The 15,977-nt window shown below is 30.5% G+C and overlaps 1 protein-coding gene across 1 annotated transcript; it reads right to left on the reverse strand.

Moving 5' to 3' along the window:
• Positions 1-15,365: 15,365 nt before the first annotated feature.
• On the reverse strand, positions 15,366-15,977 carry LOC136989858 (uncharacterized). Its single transcript, XM_067288139.1, has 2 exons — positions 15,734-15,977; positions 15,366-15,531 (listed from the first exon to the last, which is right to left on the reverse strand). The coding sequence occupies exons 1-2, from the start codon at positions 15,913-15,915 to the stop codon at positions 15,366-15,368; spliced, it is 348 nt and encodes a 115-aa protein (XP_067144240.1). The 5' UTR covers positions 15,916-15,977.

Genomic DNA, 15,977 nt, shown 5'->3' on the forward strand with positions numbered 1-15,977 from the left:
TTCGGTTATTTCCTTATTGGCTTGGCATTGAAGTCTAAAATCAAATCCCAGTAAAAAGTAGGAGATAATAAATACAGATAAAATGTTCACAAAATTGAAAAGCAATGGAACCGGTAATATTCTTAAAATTTTTTTGTAAATTCTAAAAATAAATAAGATTATTTCCAGATCAATCGCATCAATTAGTTATATTAACAAAAGAAGAATTATTGTCGAAAAAGAAGAAATAGTTTCATCTGATGAATATGAACGTTTAATAACAGATCCTTTAAAAGAAATACAAAATAGTCTTACCAAACTAATGAAGAAATATAAAGACGAATTTTCAAGTCAACAGGTAAAGAATATATTAGATTTTAATAACATAAGAGAACCAAAATTAAATTTAAGATTCAAGACTCACAAACCGGGTAACATTTGCAGACTTTAGTGGACTTTAATTAAGAAATCTATTTTATATAATCTTGAATGTTATTTAAAAACCTACTTACAGGTAATAGATAAATCAGTTTATGGCGTACAGAATACAAATGAATTGATTAATGGATTATTAAAAGGTAAAATTAAACAAAATTATCGTATTATGAGTCTTGATGTTAAATCGATGTACCCATCTATTACTTTAGAAATGATTAAAGGAACCGTTAATAAATATAAAATGCTGAGCACATATTAAATCTTATAGAATTTGTATTTAAAAACAATTATTTTAAAATCTCTACAGAACTACTATCGACAGAGAAATGGAATTGTTATGGGATCGGTCGTTGGATTAAAATTGGCTGACATCTGTACGATACCGATAGATGAAAAGATATCACAAGTTCAAGGTATTTAATATTATGCACGTTACGTAGACGATATACTGATTATATATGACTCACAAATAATTACATCCCAAGACATTGAAGAACCATGCAAATAAGTTAGATAAAAATTTAAAGTATACAAGTGAGGAAGAACAAAATCAAGAAATAAATTTTTTAGATGTTACTAGAAAAAGAGAAGATACGCAAATTTTGTTTCGTAGGTACGAAAAATTATGTAACACAAAGAAAACTATTAATTAGTTATTAATTACAAATCATATTGCCCTACAGAAACAAAGTGTATGAATTTATTATGGAATTAAAGAAAATATTAAATAAAACAACGCTACAAGAAGCTATAGAAATAGAAACAAGTCAACTCTTTACAAAATATTTATTAAATGATTATCCAAAGAATACATTATGTAAGTGGTATAAATATTATATAAATCATAGATATAACGTTAAAAATCAAATAACGAATAATTTATGTTAAGTTCCCTTATATAAATAATTTGAAAAATATAAACCGGTTTTCAAGAAATTTTCTGTGTCTAGTGACAAAACAAAAAAACAAGATGACGAATGTAATTAATGTCATAAATAACGAAGACCAAAATATGTTAAAAAACCAACTCGAAGTTGTAGGTGTCGTTTACAAATTATCGTGTACTTGTCCAAGACCGAAACTTTACATAATAGAAACAGGAGGAAAGTTGGAGACACGGCTACAAGGACATGAAATGCTATTGTAAGCGAAATGCATTTAGAATCCGTGACATCGATGAACACGAGGTTATTGATAATTAAAGTTTGGAATTTATTTCGTTACTTGTTTGTCTTTTAAAATAAATCACTCGAAGTCGGATAAGAAAGAGTAGTTTTTAATCTGGAGATAATTTTATTTATTTTTGGAATTTACAAAAAATTTTTACGGATAAAATATATTTTATAACGTATTGTACGAATGAAATGGTAAAACATTGTTCGAATGTAACTTTACAATACGTCCTTTAATATGATTTTCTGTCTTTAATTCGAATTTTTGTTCAATAGATTAAATATTTATAGTCAGAACGGGAGCTACAGGAGGGAGCCAGTAGCGCGTTATCCTATGAGCAAGAAGAGCAATTGCTCGCGACCTCACAAACAAGAAACCCCGAACTAATTTTTTATAAACTCATTATTGTAGTAAGAGTAACTAAGTTTAAATTTTTTAAGTTTAATTTTAAGTTTAAATTTGGATCGTATCTGGGACTCTAGATTGCCAGTGTAGCGCAAGGTGCACTAGAAGAACGCAGAGATCGCATTAAAAATCGAACGAGAATACCAGGGATTGCCCCAAAAATTCCTCCGAATAAAAATGAGTGAAGTTAACATTGTACACGAACCTCCTAAGTCAAATTAGCCTGGGCCTCATGAAGCTACAACGCGCCACTGTGCCTGGAGCTGTCGAAGTTCACACAAAATTAAATGATTTGCATCGAGTACAGCTTTTTATTTCTTTTTTAATAAAAATCATCAAAATTAAAAATAAAATAATTATTACAATTAATACAATTTAAAGTTTCCGGTCTTTTTTTTTTAAATCTAGAATAAACAAGATGGTTAATTATTCTAGGACCAAGATTTTTGTTTGTATCAGACCTCCAGAATTTTTTTAGGGTAATCACATATGTAAGATCCTTACAATTTGGCTGGCACTTTAATAGACACGAAAAACAGCTCTCTTAGTACCTATAGGGATGATAAAGTTTATAAATAAATTCATGAAGCCAACATATTCAGTTTTGCTTGCTTTCAAATGTTTAAAGTTTTAATTAAGCTATTTAATTACCAATTAAAATATCAATAATTTAATTTTTCTAAAATTTTTACTTCATACTTTTGAATTTATATCCTGTTTCATTCATTATTAATATAAATATATTGTATAAAATATTGTAAATTACATCTATTCGACAGTACATTCAGCGTGTTTTATTGTGGAACGACTCAGTTAAAAGCTGTTCCATCACCTCTAAATGTTAATTATAAAGATTAATGAGTATCCGGATGGTTGAATGGCATTCGCTTCGGTTGGCCACCACCCGGCGAGTTCCATGGTCTAACGTTTTTCACACTTCTAACCGACTTAATACACTTGCGATTCAAAATTAACTCCCCAATCTCGGAATGGTATTACCAACGACAATGCGGAAGGACAAAATTTCCACTGTCCAAAGACGGTGAAACGAGAGGGGAGGAGCAAATTTCCCTTGCCCCGAAGAATTAGAAAACCTATACAATGATTTTTCGTTTACTTCCTTTATTTAATATAATAATTGAATTTGCTGTAGGGCTCCCAATATATATTTTGCTCCAGGTCCCTATTAATATCTGGTCGACCCTATTAATGTCTGCAATTCTCTTTAGTCTCGATTTGTTGAATAACAAAATTCCATCCTGATCGGCCAGATCCACATTGGGAGCGGCGGGATTTCTAATAAAAAATTCCTGGAAATCAATATATCAAAGACAACCTACTTTACTGGGGAGTATAGAAGAGCGTCTTTGATATATTAAACTCTACCGCACACGACAGTTACTTGTCTAACTTACTAACCATGAATTTAAAATAGATATTAACAAAGCACTAAACCATGAGGATCGTCATGTTGTTAATGGTGTAGATCACGTGTTTGCGGATGAAACGTCAAAGTGAAGCACGCGATAACACTGTCACGTGACTAGGGATTGCAATCCAGCAGTGTTTTCAATCCAGCTGGATTTTTGCTGGACCAACATCATTCCAGCTGGATCCAGCGCGGATCCAGCGCAGATGTATTTTTGGTGCAATAAAGTGTTATCTATCTATCTATCCAGCAATTTATGTTTTTTAAAGAAATAAAAGTTTCTTAAGTATTTAAAAAAATGTTTTATTATTTAGACTTGTCACTATAAATCAGTAAAACTTCTTACACATTTAGGTAGCAAACTTAACTTTGGTTCGGTTTAACACTTGAGATAGAGATAATTAACTTTAAATGTTAAAGATTACATTATAATTATAATCTAACTAAAGTTAAATAATAGCAAAGATAATTCTACTAATTAATTTATATTAATATATTATAATAATGTAAGGACAGATAATCAGTGGCTAAGTGGCTATCAGTCTTACCAGTTTTCTTATATAGGCTCTACATATCAGTCTGTAGTTATTTATAACTAATTTAATTATTCGTGTTAGTAAAGTAGTGAATAAGTAATTAGTAGTAGTCTAGTAGTTAGTTATTATTATCACAATCATGAATCACATACATTCATATCATCATATATCTAAGATACTGATACTCATTAATTTAATTAACTATTTAACTAATTAGGTAGCCTCAGTTTCTCACTAATTTTCACAATAAACTTGCCTAGTCTAGCCCACTAACCACTTGTAGAATAAATGTTAAAACCTCTTACTTAATAGAATTAGAGTAGAAGTTATAAAATATTAGCCCTGTCTTGAATAAAGTATTTTAAAGGATTAAATAAAATTAAATCAATCACTTCTGTTATTATTATTATTTTTTTGGACTTTTCTGGAAGTAGGATCTCAAGAAACAAACGGTATTAATGGTGTTGTCTCCCAACCTACTTCTTAATGAACTGCATATATATTTCGCTGCGGAGAAGGCCCTTTCTGCCTCTACGTTAGTTGGTTTCAGAGTCATCAAATAATCATAAATCGTTCCGTCACGTGATTCATTGACGTCACAACGACCGTAAATTAGAATTATGCACCAGGACTAGGAGAGAAGTTACTTATTTTATTTAGCGCGAAGACACTTTATTTAGCGAGAGCGGAAAGTCAACTGGCAATTAGATCAGCAGAGGGGGCGGGCGGTGCGGTGTAGAGAGAGGTGTAGCACAGGTTGCCACACTGAACGGCAACGTCATTCTCGCCGCCGAGCGATAGCGCAAGTAGCAAAGCGGCAACTCCGACAACGTAGACGTTTGCGCCATTATTTAGAAAGTTAATTGAGTATTTGCGGATCCGCAGCGCTGGATCCAGCACGCCGAAGAATGCGCTGAATCCAGCTGGATTGCTGGATGAGGGATCCAGCAATTTCAATCCCTACACGTGACAAAACGTCAAAGTTTTTATAAATATAAACGCGTTAAGAGAGTTAATTTAGGATACAAATTATCCTCGTAGACTATATAAAAAGCACTAATAGTCACGCGGCCGATATAAAAATCGTTAATAATTCGATCGATTCAAACTAAATTCGAATTTTTATACCTTTCTGCACATGTAGATGGCACGTGGTTGAATTCGAGACCTCATTTGCTAAATTTGACCAATGGGAAGCGTGAGAAATAAGCGATTTTTTTCGCTTTTAAGTTTTTAAAGTACGACTTGATAAAGTTATCAACAAAATAAACAGGTTTTTTTAATTCTCTGGTCAAAATACTTAATATAAAAATATAAAATTCGATTCAATTAAAACCTGAAAACACTCTGAGATTCTATTTTTTATTCATTTCTCCTGTCTACAAATAGAATTATCGCTTTGTATTATAAATTATTTATAATTAGGCATGCCATTCTAACACCAAAGGTGAATCTTATAACTTTCTCACTTCGAAAATCCGTCCCAGTTATCTATTTCTAACTAGGAAAAGTCTATCTTTAGCATTCGTCTGTATGTTTTATTTTTTTATTTTAAGAAAATTTAAATTTAGAGTCCTTCTGACACGTGTACAAAAGTGCTTGTTTCAACTGTAAAAAAAATAAATAAATTATTCATTCTTATTTGTCGTCATTACTTAAAAATCATCAACGTTAAAGTTGGTTACACATGGAGGAGTTAACCACTCAACCTTTGTTTTATGCCTGACAGTAGCTTAAGAAGCGTGAAAAAATCTGTAATAGATTCGATGAGAATGGTCCATGCTTACTCGGTAACTGATCTCCATACTGCTTTAGATGTTGCAAAGGAAATGTTAAACAATTTTTTTATCATAAGAACTTACTTGAGTATTAATTTTAATAAATAATAAATTATTAGAGCGAAGAAAATTTTTATTTTTATTTATAACCTATTTGCACTCTTTATCCATCTATATTATATTAAAGAGGAATAGTTACATTAATTACTACCGTTATAAAAAAGGAACAAGAAGTATTGTTACGCAGAGAACGAATGAAACTCGTTCATTATATATAATAGAATGTCTGTTGTCTGTTTTCTATACTCCCCTAATTCCTTTGATCGATTTGCATAAAGTTTTTCAGAGTTATTTTCTAGGACCCTGCATAAAATATAAGTTACCATGAAATCTGGACATCCCACACCGCCCCTAATTCTCTTTGACACTGTGATAACAATAACATAGCCATGAGTATACTAAAATAATCAAATTTTTGATATGGATGTCATTTTAATGTTTATTATATTCCCCTATTTCTGATTCCCTCATTACTTTTCCTTATTACTTTACCCTGGAGTCTATTTGCTAGTGTTAATTATAATAAACATTAATGTACTTTTAAGTAGCATAGGAATGAGGGAAACATATTAAACAATGGTGAAAAGTATTTTGAAAACAATCTTTTACGAAATAATGGAGTTTTAGAACAAAATTAAACCCATCTGAATGAGTTAAAAGTAGTTAACGTCAATTTTCTTTATGTTAAACGAATTTATGTTATGAATTATGTTAATAAATGAATTTATATTAGCCTACTATATATTTTATATACACTTAATGCTGTACAATTATTAAAGCTTTTTTTCTATAAAGTTATATAAAAATATAAATTTGAAATTAGTCTTGAAGCGTAGATAATTATGTCTTTTTTGTTGATAATATAATGAACGAAAATACTAAATTATCTTCCTTAAGGGAAAATGTATACGTTAGTATTTCTTTACTCTTTCCTTATTGTAAACTTAAAATAAAATAATGTAATGTAATGTAATGTTTATTAGTTCATCAAGTGACTATTGTATATGCATATAAAGGAACCACCCGGAAGGAGAAAGACAAGAATCCTTATTGTGCACGACGCAAGAATCTGGATCTTTCTGATGAAAGTATGGTACACTCCCAGCTTCCGTCAAGGCTGATGCACGCCCTCATAAAAAGAAATTTAATAAATTAAAATATACAATATCTGCTATTAAAAAAATACTTAAGACAGAAAATTTCCTTTATTCAATGTCCCTAAAAGTGGAATTGTATGATTGATAGGATAAAGCAATATAAGGAGGAGTACCATTCTATGAAAAACTGGCTCATATTCGGATGTTAGGCATTGTGAAGGATATCTGAAAAATTCCACGTGAAGAGCGAACCTGTGTTCAGTGGTGTTATCTACACGGAGGCATGCCTAAAAATAGATTTACTTTATTGAATTAAGTGCTTTCTTTATAATTATATTTATTTAAGTTTAATTGTTCTTGATTCAGTTTATTTCATATTATATTTAACAATTTAATTACGTGATAGAGACATTTTTCGATATTTTCCAGGGTTTCGGAGAATCGTTTTTGACTCATTTCAGCCCATAATTAAATAAACGTTTCTGTGATGCATGACATAATTACAAAACATATAAATTCTATAATACTATATAATTTTGCTCAGTTGTACTTCAAAAGATTATCTATTATCCTTTTAAAAATGAGTAAAAATTACAAATTTATATATTTTATTATACAATCTGTCCTCGACTACAATAGATATTTAGACAGATGATTTATTTTAAAAATTGTTTTTAAGTCTGAACAGATAATAGTCATTCATAATTGCTTATATTCAGTATAATTTATTATGAGATGTAATACCCGTATTATAATAAGAATTTATCCGCTACTGGGAAATAACAATAACCCTAAATTACGAAGGTATTCTGTGTGTAGTCTATGCAATGTTTCTTCATACACATACCCATATATAATATAAGTCAACTTGTATGTATTTTTGTTTTTTGTTTCTATATCGTCTACTTGGACCTTATTTATAAATTGGACTTACACCGGTGTAGTTTCTGATTAGCAAAGAGAGGAAGTCTTAGTCAAAACTCAAAAAAACCATAAACGCAGGTGAAAATAAATCTGGGAAGAATATTCTTTGACACCCTAAAAAACTACCGTGGGATCCCATCACCCCTAAAGCTTACCCCTCCTAACTTACTATGTACATTTGTTAGGTAATGGGCTCTAACCGTTCAATGTATTTTCACCAAATTTGGGAAGAATATTCTTCGAAACTCTAGAAAAAACTGAGGGGTTGACTTTAGAGGTGTTTGTGTGTCCCTCAAACACCCTAGAGCACAAACAACTTAAGCTCGAGCAATTTTTTGTGTTTTGTAGTTTCATTATTATAAATACCTAGGCTACAATAAATGTACATTTTAGTTATTGAGAACGTTGTTTTAATCTCCCTCTTCTAACCCAACCTCACCAATCCCCACTTCTCAAAAGCTCGAGCAATACAGGACACGCGCAGCTGGTAGCCTATAAAATCGGACAAATCAGACGTGTGGACATGGCACGTCATCACAGAACCACACTAAAATTCCGAAATGGTATCCCATGTAATAGAGATTAGCCTAATAAAGTGCAACATAAGTCTACACGTCTGATTTGCTGATTTCGTGGACTACCTTGTACTATACATTTATTTATGTGTAACTATAAATTCAGTTATCGTTAACATCGTTCAAAGAGAAACAAGAAACTATCTTTCTGAGGAGCTGCTTAGTCCTGGATTATCATTCTACTTTATTTAACAGGCTGCATCCAGACCGTTCCAATACAGTCCGTTAAACTTTTCAAGATTTCACGATGATTACTTGTACTGTACCTACCATCCAAATAACACAAATTCATTCCTCCTTACTTGAAAACCCACTAGTGGCCAAGTGGATGAAACCCCTCGGCCACGGCTGTCGTTCTTCACGTTTGTAACCCAAATGGGGCTAGATTCTCATAGAAATTCCTCCTGGGAGAAGGTCCTCTCGGCAGATCGCTCACTTGTTGCGTTGTCATATTCCAACAAGCAAAAAAACCCTTACTTAATGCCATGTTAATCTTTATCATTTTACCTTTAAAATGATTCATGGTTCCAGATTTAAGGAACATCCTGTATGTACATTGTGAAACGTACTGTACATACAGGATGATCCATAAATCGCTTTATCTCTTTTAGTTCGACTTAGTATGGGCGACCATAAAACTCGATTATGATCTCTTTCAAATTTTCTACTCTTAAAGTATATTTCGCAATATTTAATTTTGTTTAACTATCAACAGGAAAATTTTGTAACTTACAATTGTTATATACGTCACAGTTGAACGTTTTTAAATTCTGTAATTCTTCTAATTGCTTTAAAAGCATGAAGTTTTCCTGGTTTTCGTATGATATTTCCAAAAATTTCGTAATACACAGAGATTTACATAACTAAATAATTATAGTTTCTAATTATACCTTGTAATTCGTTTCATTATAAGAAATTACAATAGAAATACAATTCGATTTAAATTTGAATTTTACTGCAAGAGAAAAAATTTGCATTTGTAAATTTATGATTTAATTACTAATTTATACACATAAACTGCTGTTTTATCGTAGTTACAATGCAAAATATCGTATATGCTATGGTGTATAAGACGCGCCCAATTTTCAGACTATTTTTTACGGAAAAAATATGCATCTTATAAGCCGGTATCTACATTTTAAGGTTAAAATTACACAAATTTCACGAAAAAATATAATAATACACCATAAGAAGTCTAAACGATCTACCATTGTCTTTACAAGAAACATTCATTCGAACAAATAATTAAGAATTTAAGCTATAAAAAAATGATGTCAACGTTACAGGTTTTCAAGTAATACAACAATAAAGGTTAAGTACTTTGCCACTAGCTAATTTAGGAACGTTTACATAACACTTCATTTGTTTTTCTTTATATAAAAAAACTATAAAGAAAGGAACATGTCGATCAAGGAGGATGCCAGATGAATTCTAATATTAAATTTGAAAGAAAAAAAATAAAAATAAAAACTAGGAATTGCCAGTAAATTGTCAAAACATGAACTATCCCACCTCTCACTTTGCAACTCCCACTTGACAACTGATTTAAATTTAATATCATGACAGCCGTATTTTGTTAGTTATCTGTGTGTGGCTACCCCACACAGTGAAAAACAATGATTTCCAGGAACTTGATCTCAATTTAGGACACAGAAATCGTAGGAAATAGGACGGTTCGCTTTACGAAGGATTCCAGGAATCCATTACTTCGCTATATCATAAATGTAAGCGTCTACTATACTTAAAATGGGTGACGGATTTAAGGACTTCCGGACTCTCATGTCCGTCGTGGCAGGTCCTACTTGTCTTTTATACAAATGAAATGCCTATAATTCTTTTTCTTTCGTTAAATTAAATTTGTAGGGGTAGAAACACTAAGATTTTTTGGGCACGGGAAAAAATCTACACCTTTCCTCTCTCCATGGCCCTGCTAGTGTAATATTTTATGCTTCTTTTACTCGATTTTTTCCTATATGTAAAGAGAAAAACACTTAAAAAGAAAAAGAAAAATAATTTTCTGAAGTTCAGGTTGAACAATTACAACATAAAAATTTGTTTCTTAAGCACGATATAGTGCAGTTATCATTTCATCAATTTATTTGCTCCTTTTAGTTGAATTTATTTATTTTTTAAAAAACAAATTCATTAATTTAAAAATGTATTCATAAAAAACAGCACTGCTTAAATTATGACGTAAATATTTAAATAATAATTATTAAAATTACGTATCAAGATGAAGATAGTGGTGTTAATCTTCAAACAATTGAAAACTTTATTTAAAACAATGAAAATTAACAATTAATAGCGATTACGATAAAAACATTCAATAAATAAAAAAATAGTAATTAAAATTTAAAAATATGTTTATTTTAATTAATAAATCTAATTTAATTGTAATTTATTGAAATAATAGAATGTCAGTGAACGATATATACGCAAGAATTTCATAATTTAAATGTGATGTACACTTACAACATATTTAAATTAGAGATATAGATATAAATAAGCTATAAATCCATTCATCTGTCCTACTTATGAGTTCAAAAACCCTTATAATAAATATAAAATTTTAATTAATCACCAACAAATTGGGTATATATAGGAAATTATAAGGGGAATTACTTATTTTTGATAAAGTTAAATTCTTCTTCTTCTCAGAAAAAAAGCTATTAAAACAATTTTTTAAATAAGAAATTCACAAATTTTATAACTAAATTGCATTAAATAATATTGAAATTATTGAAAAAATTGTTATAAATAACTCAGATTATTTTTTACCAACTTTAATGATTGATCCTCATTGCTAAGATTCTACTGATCCTCATTGTTAATACCGTATTGATCGTCATTGTTAAGGTTCTACTGATCATTGTTTAAGGTCCTACTTGATCCTCATTGTTAATGTCGTATTGGTTCTCATTGCTAACTCTACAACTGTTCTATTAAAAATGATAAATTAATTGTTAAGGAGGAAATGTTAAATGTTTAACTAAAAACAATTTAGTTTTTAAAATATAATGATAATTTAAAATACATTATGTGAGCTATTCAGGTTATGACATTCGTTATGTAATTTATATAAACACGCACACAACCAATTAACAATGAAGCAATTTTGCAGCAATAATTTAATCATTTTACTGCTATAAATTAAAATACGTCCTATCAACAAATATAACTACTTTACAGACTATGAAGTGGCGTTTTTGTTTTTCATTCATAAGAGGGGTGAGCCGGCCATTACTTACGTGTATAATTTTTCATCCCTCCTTCCCTGTCTGGTACAATACTGTACTTTTGACAAACGCTTATCCTTTAATTACATACACAACAATTAATACACTCCCCTAACATTAAATAAATGACTCAAAAAAGTTCTACAGTCGAACCTCTAAGCAACGACCACTGACAGGAACGTAAAAAGTAACCGTTGTACGGAGGTTATTTTGTATGCATTTTTATTTGAAAACACAAAATGTTTCTGTTTACAGCTGTGTCCGTTGTTGGGAGGTGTCCGTTATTAGAGGTTAAGCTGCATTTTTCAACTGCTAGTAAGTAGACTTATGAGAGTAAATGTGTACACCATTAAAAAATACACGTAGGAAATACCTCCTTCCTTTTTGTGTACAGTGACGTATTTTTCGCAACTCTCCACCCTCCTCTAAACTATACGCGTAATTAATGGACACCACCTCATTGACTAATAATGGAAAAGGATGTCCTATAAAAATATTTATTTATTTTTAGAAAATTGTGATTTATGGTTTAAATATTTTTTCAATTATTAAAGATCACAAGAATCCAGAATGACAACTTTAACAAAGGCATAAAATGGTAAATTTTAGTTCCGCGCATTATCACCAGGGGGAACTATTTATTCTCATTGGATAGCACTTATGAATCAGTTTTTCGCAGCATTTTAACAGACTTAGAAGGTCAGTAGTGTCTTATATTACTCTTTACTATAATTTAATTTATATATATTAATAAAATTTAATATTTCAAAAATATTTTGTACATTTTAAAATAATTATTTTATAAATTTTAAATATAATTTCTGCAGTATAAAATTCAAATTTTCAACTACTAAATTGCGGATAATTTGATGCTTTATTACTTAAATGTGGAATTATTAGGTATATTTAATATTTTAACTTGATTTTCTTTAATAAAACTTATAAAATTTGAATTTTATACGCAATTTTTTTTTCCTTATTTAATAAATTTTTGTTAATAATTTTAATATTTTAATACTTAAATTAAAGTAAAATATTGTAGGAATAATTTAAATTAAATAACTAGTAACGTAATAGAAAAGCCATTAAAACAATTAGTAATTTTTATCTAAAAATTACGAAAAAAATATAATATATAAATATTGGTAATGGCAAATAACAAAAAATAGATTAAATTAGTAAATAAATCTGAATTTAATTCACACTTCTTTAGCCTCCCGGTATCTTTAAAAAAGGAAAAGAGGTCAAGCGTTAGTATTGGACGTGTGTTAACGATTTTCGTAAAAGCGGTCCCATTCCATTCAAAAATTGAGGCCCACTAAGGGGTAACAACCCTCACCTTTACTGCTAAACATCATAAAGTAAGCACGTGATAAAATTGTCTTAAATTTTTCATATTATTTTTTTATCATCATAAAAAAAAATAGTCATGGGCCACCGCTTAAGGTTAGATTGCGTGTGAACAATATATAACAGTTTGTACATGCCATCTTCTAAGTCACGAGGTGAGTAACTAATAATTGAGAATAATTCTATCACAATGTGGCTGACATTTGTTGCCATAACTATGATAAAATAACAAGGGTTGTTAATAACTGATTTAAACCAAGTCTATAATTTACCATATAATAATTGTTTCCCACTTATTGTTGACATTTAAATATCCGCTATACTCTATACTATATCATTCTAAATATACTCTACTCTTCTGTTAGGTATAGGACTTATATTGTTATGATAAAAAATAAAGGAGGTCCTTCGATATAGTACAATTGTTCAACTTATAAACCTTTTATCATCGGTTGGATTAATTTTATTGTTGTGTCTTTCACCCATATTACTTTAGTAGTGTTATTAAAATAGAATTAGGATGGCCCTTAATAATAAAATAACATACCAAAACGATTTCGTTATCCATAATCCAGTCTTTGCATTATTCCCATCTCCCATTTTTAACTCTTTCCGCCCAGTTGGCACTAAGAGGGCCTTTTTTTTCTCATACCTGTTATTGGTAAGGCCAGGCCAACTATTGGTGAGGGACGAGGTCCGACATAACTATGAGAAATACCTGGATTCGATCCCGGGTCCCCCAGAGCGGAAGGCTGACACCTTAACTGCACTCTGTTGAATGCAGTATTCAACAGAGTGCAGTTAAGCTGTCATCCTTCCGCTCTGGAGATTTAGAATTTAGTAATTTAGAAGAATTTCGGAAATAAATTATTTAAATTTATTTCGGAATTTAAACATGATAGTAGTTTTTAAGTTAAAAAAAAAGTAGTAAGAATCCATGGCAGACAGGATTACATTTAATTTATAAGTAAATTATATTTGTATTTTGCGTTGTATTTTTATATTTATTTATACAATTAAATGATAGTAGTATTTATAATTTTTACATGGCGATGATCGTGATTTTTACTTCTCTGGGAGGAACCAAATTTGAGGGGTGAAATTTCATAAGTTTAAATAAATTATTTGATCCGTATATATTGTGCTTCACTACAGTCCATCTACTTGTGGGCCTAATCTGTCAGATCTTACACCTCTCCACAGAGAGCCTTGGAGAACTCATAACGTATATTGAGAAGAAGGCCAGGAAGGCCTTCTTCTCAATATACGTTTTTAATTATGTTTTTTAATTATGTACAGCAGGAAGATTAAGTAACATTAATTAAGGAATTAACATAATTAAGTAATAGCAATATAAAGATAAATCAATAAAGAGAAACATAAAATCCTGTTTTAAAAAATATATTTTTTGGAAGGTTTTATATGATAAAATTCAGTAGTTTATAGATAAAAATATTTCTATATATATATATATATATATATATATATGTGTGTGTGTGTGTGTGTGTGTGTGTGTGTGTGTATTAATATAGCTATTTTTCATCTCTGAAAAATTAAACTAATATATATATTATCACGAACAAGACGTCCTCCAGTGGATAAAGCCACTGAACATTAGTAGTTGGTCGTGGGTTCGAGCCTCGTCAACAGACTGGCCATGTGAGGTTTTTCTGGGTTTCCTAACGTGTCTTAAACCTAAATAGAGGCATTCTTCCACAGCGTCCTTAAAAGATCACCATTGTGTTGCGTTGCCTTTAGATCAAACTCCAAACTAGTGGTCGGATACTATCGATATCTAATGCCGGAAAGCAATAATTGCGTCCGCTGTTGAGTTATTTGTATTTGGTGAATGTCTACTCTTTTTAAAAAATCAAAAAGATCGGGTGTATTATTTAGGATTATTTCTTTATTCTCTTGTTCATTTTCAAGCCTAGATGGTTCGACATCCATTGAAGTTGAATTTATCATATTTGCAAGTTCATATGTTATTTCTTTTGAAAAAATTATGTGGTTCTCCTTGAGTCGAAAAACAAGACTTTTGAATTTAGGATGTAAAATTGTTGAAATGCCACATACAGTTTGCGTTTCGTAACCATTTAATCTTTTGATTACTCCTTCTTCCAATGATTGCAATAACTTTTTACTACATTCTGTAGTAACAGAATTTTCTAGTGTCTTTAGCTTGATGTGAAGGCCATTGAACGATTGAAGATATTGTAAAGTACTGTACGTATGCCCGAGACGCTGTTAGTTGCTCGTTCAAAACGTTCCAAACAATTACAACTTTCTTGTAAAACTACAATTTCTTCAGCTGTCGATGGCAAGAGAGAGTTTGGTAGTGAAATAAGGGCGAGTCCTACATCTTTTAATTCTATTCTTTCATTCCTATTCTAATAATCTTCTTATCATATTTAGATAACTATTCCAACAAGTTACTATTTCCCTAGTTACTTTTTTAGGCGTTTTTCCTTGTCTAATTTGGATATCATGGAGTTTATCGGAAGCTTTGGTTGAGGTTTTAAAGTGAGTTACAATTGCCTTACATTTTTTTCTTTATTTTTATCAGTTCTTCATTTCCTACTAGAGCATCCTGAACATCCTACTAGAGCATCCTGAGCATCCTACTAGAGAGGTTTAAGCTGTGGCAAAACAAGGTAGATTCCTGATTTTTAATATGCTGCAAGCACCTAACATGGCTGCATTATCGGTAGTTACGCATATGATTTTATCTTCTAGAGACCATTTTAAAAAACTTGTTCAACAAGTTTGCTATATTCTCTGATGTATGAGCGGTAGCCACTATCAGTGTTTCAAGTACACATGGTGTAAATATATTATTAAAAATAAAATGGCACGTTACAGTTAAATATGAGTTATTACTTATAGAAGTCCACATATCGATAGTTATGGATACTTGTTTCACTGTATCGATCATAACTTTCAATTTTTCTTTACACTCTTTGTATAAGTTGGGTACAAGTGTGTTGCCGATATGTT

Source organism: Centruroides vittatus, unplaced genomic scaffold, assembly GCF_030686945.1.
Source record: "Centruroides vittatus isolate TY-2023 unplaced genomic scaffold, ASM3068694v2 scaffold_769, whole genome shotgun sequence".
NCBI classification, from domain to species: domain Eukaryota; kingdom Metazoa; phylum Arthropoda; class Arachnida; order Scorpiones; family Buthidae; genus Centruroides; species Centruroides vittatus.

Excerpts from the sequence above, each read along its gene's own strand:
- LOC136989858 (XM_067288139.1), bottom strand. The coding sequence starts at position 15,915 with ATGATCGATACAGTGAAACAAGTATCCATAACTATCGATATGTGGACT. Across the intron at positions 15,532-15,733 it reads ATAGCAAACTTGTTGAACAA|AAAAAAATGTAAGGCAATTG; the intron begins GTTTTTTAAAAT and ends ATAAAAATAAAG.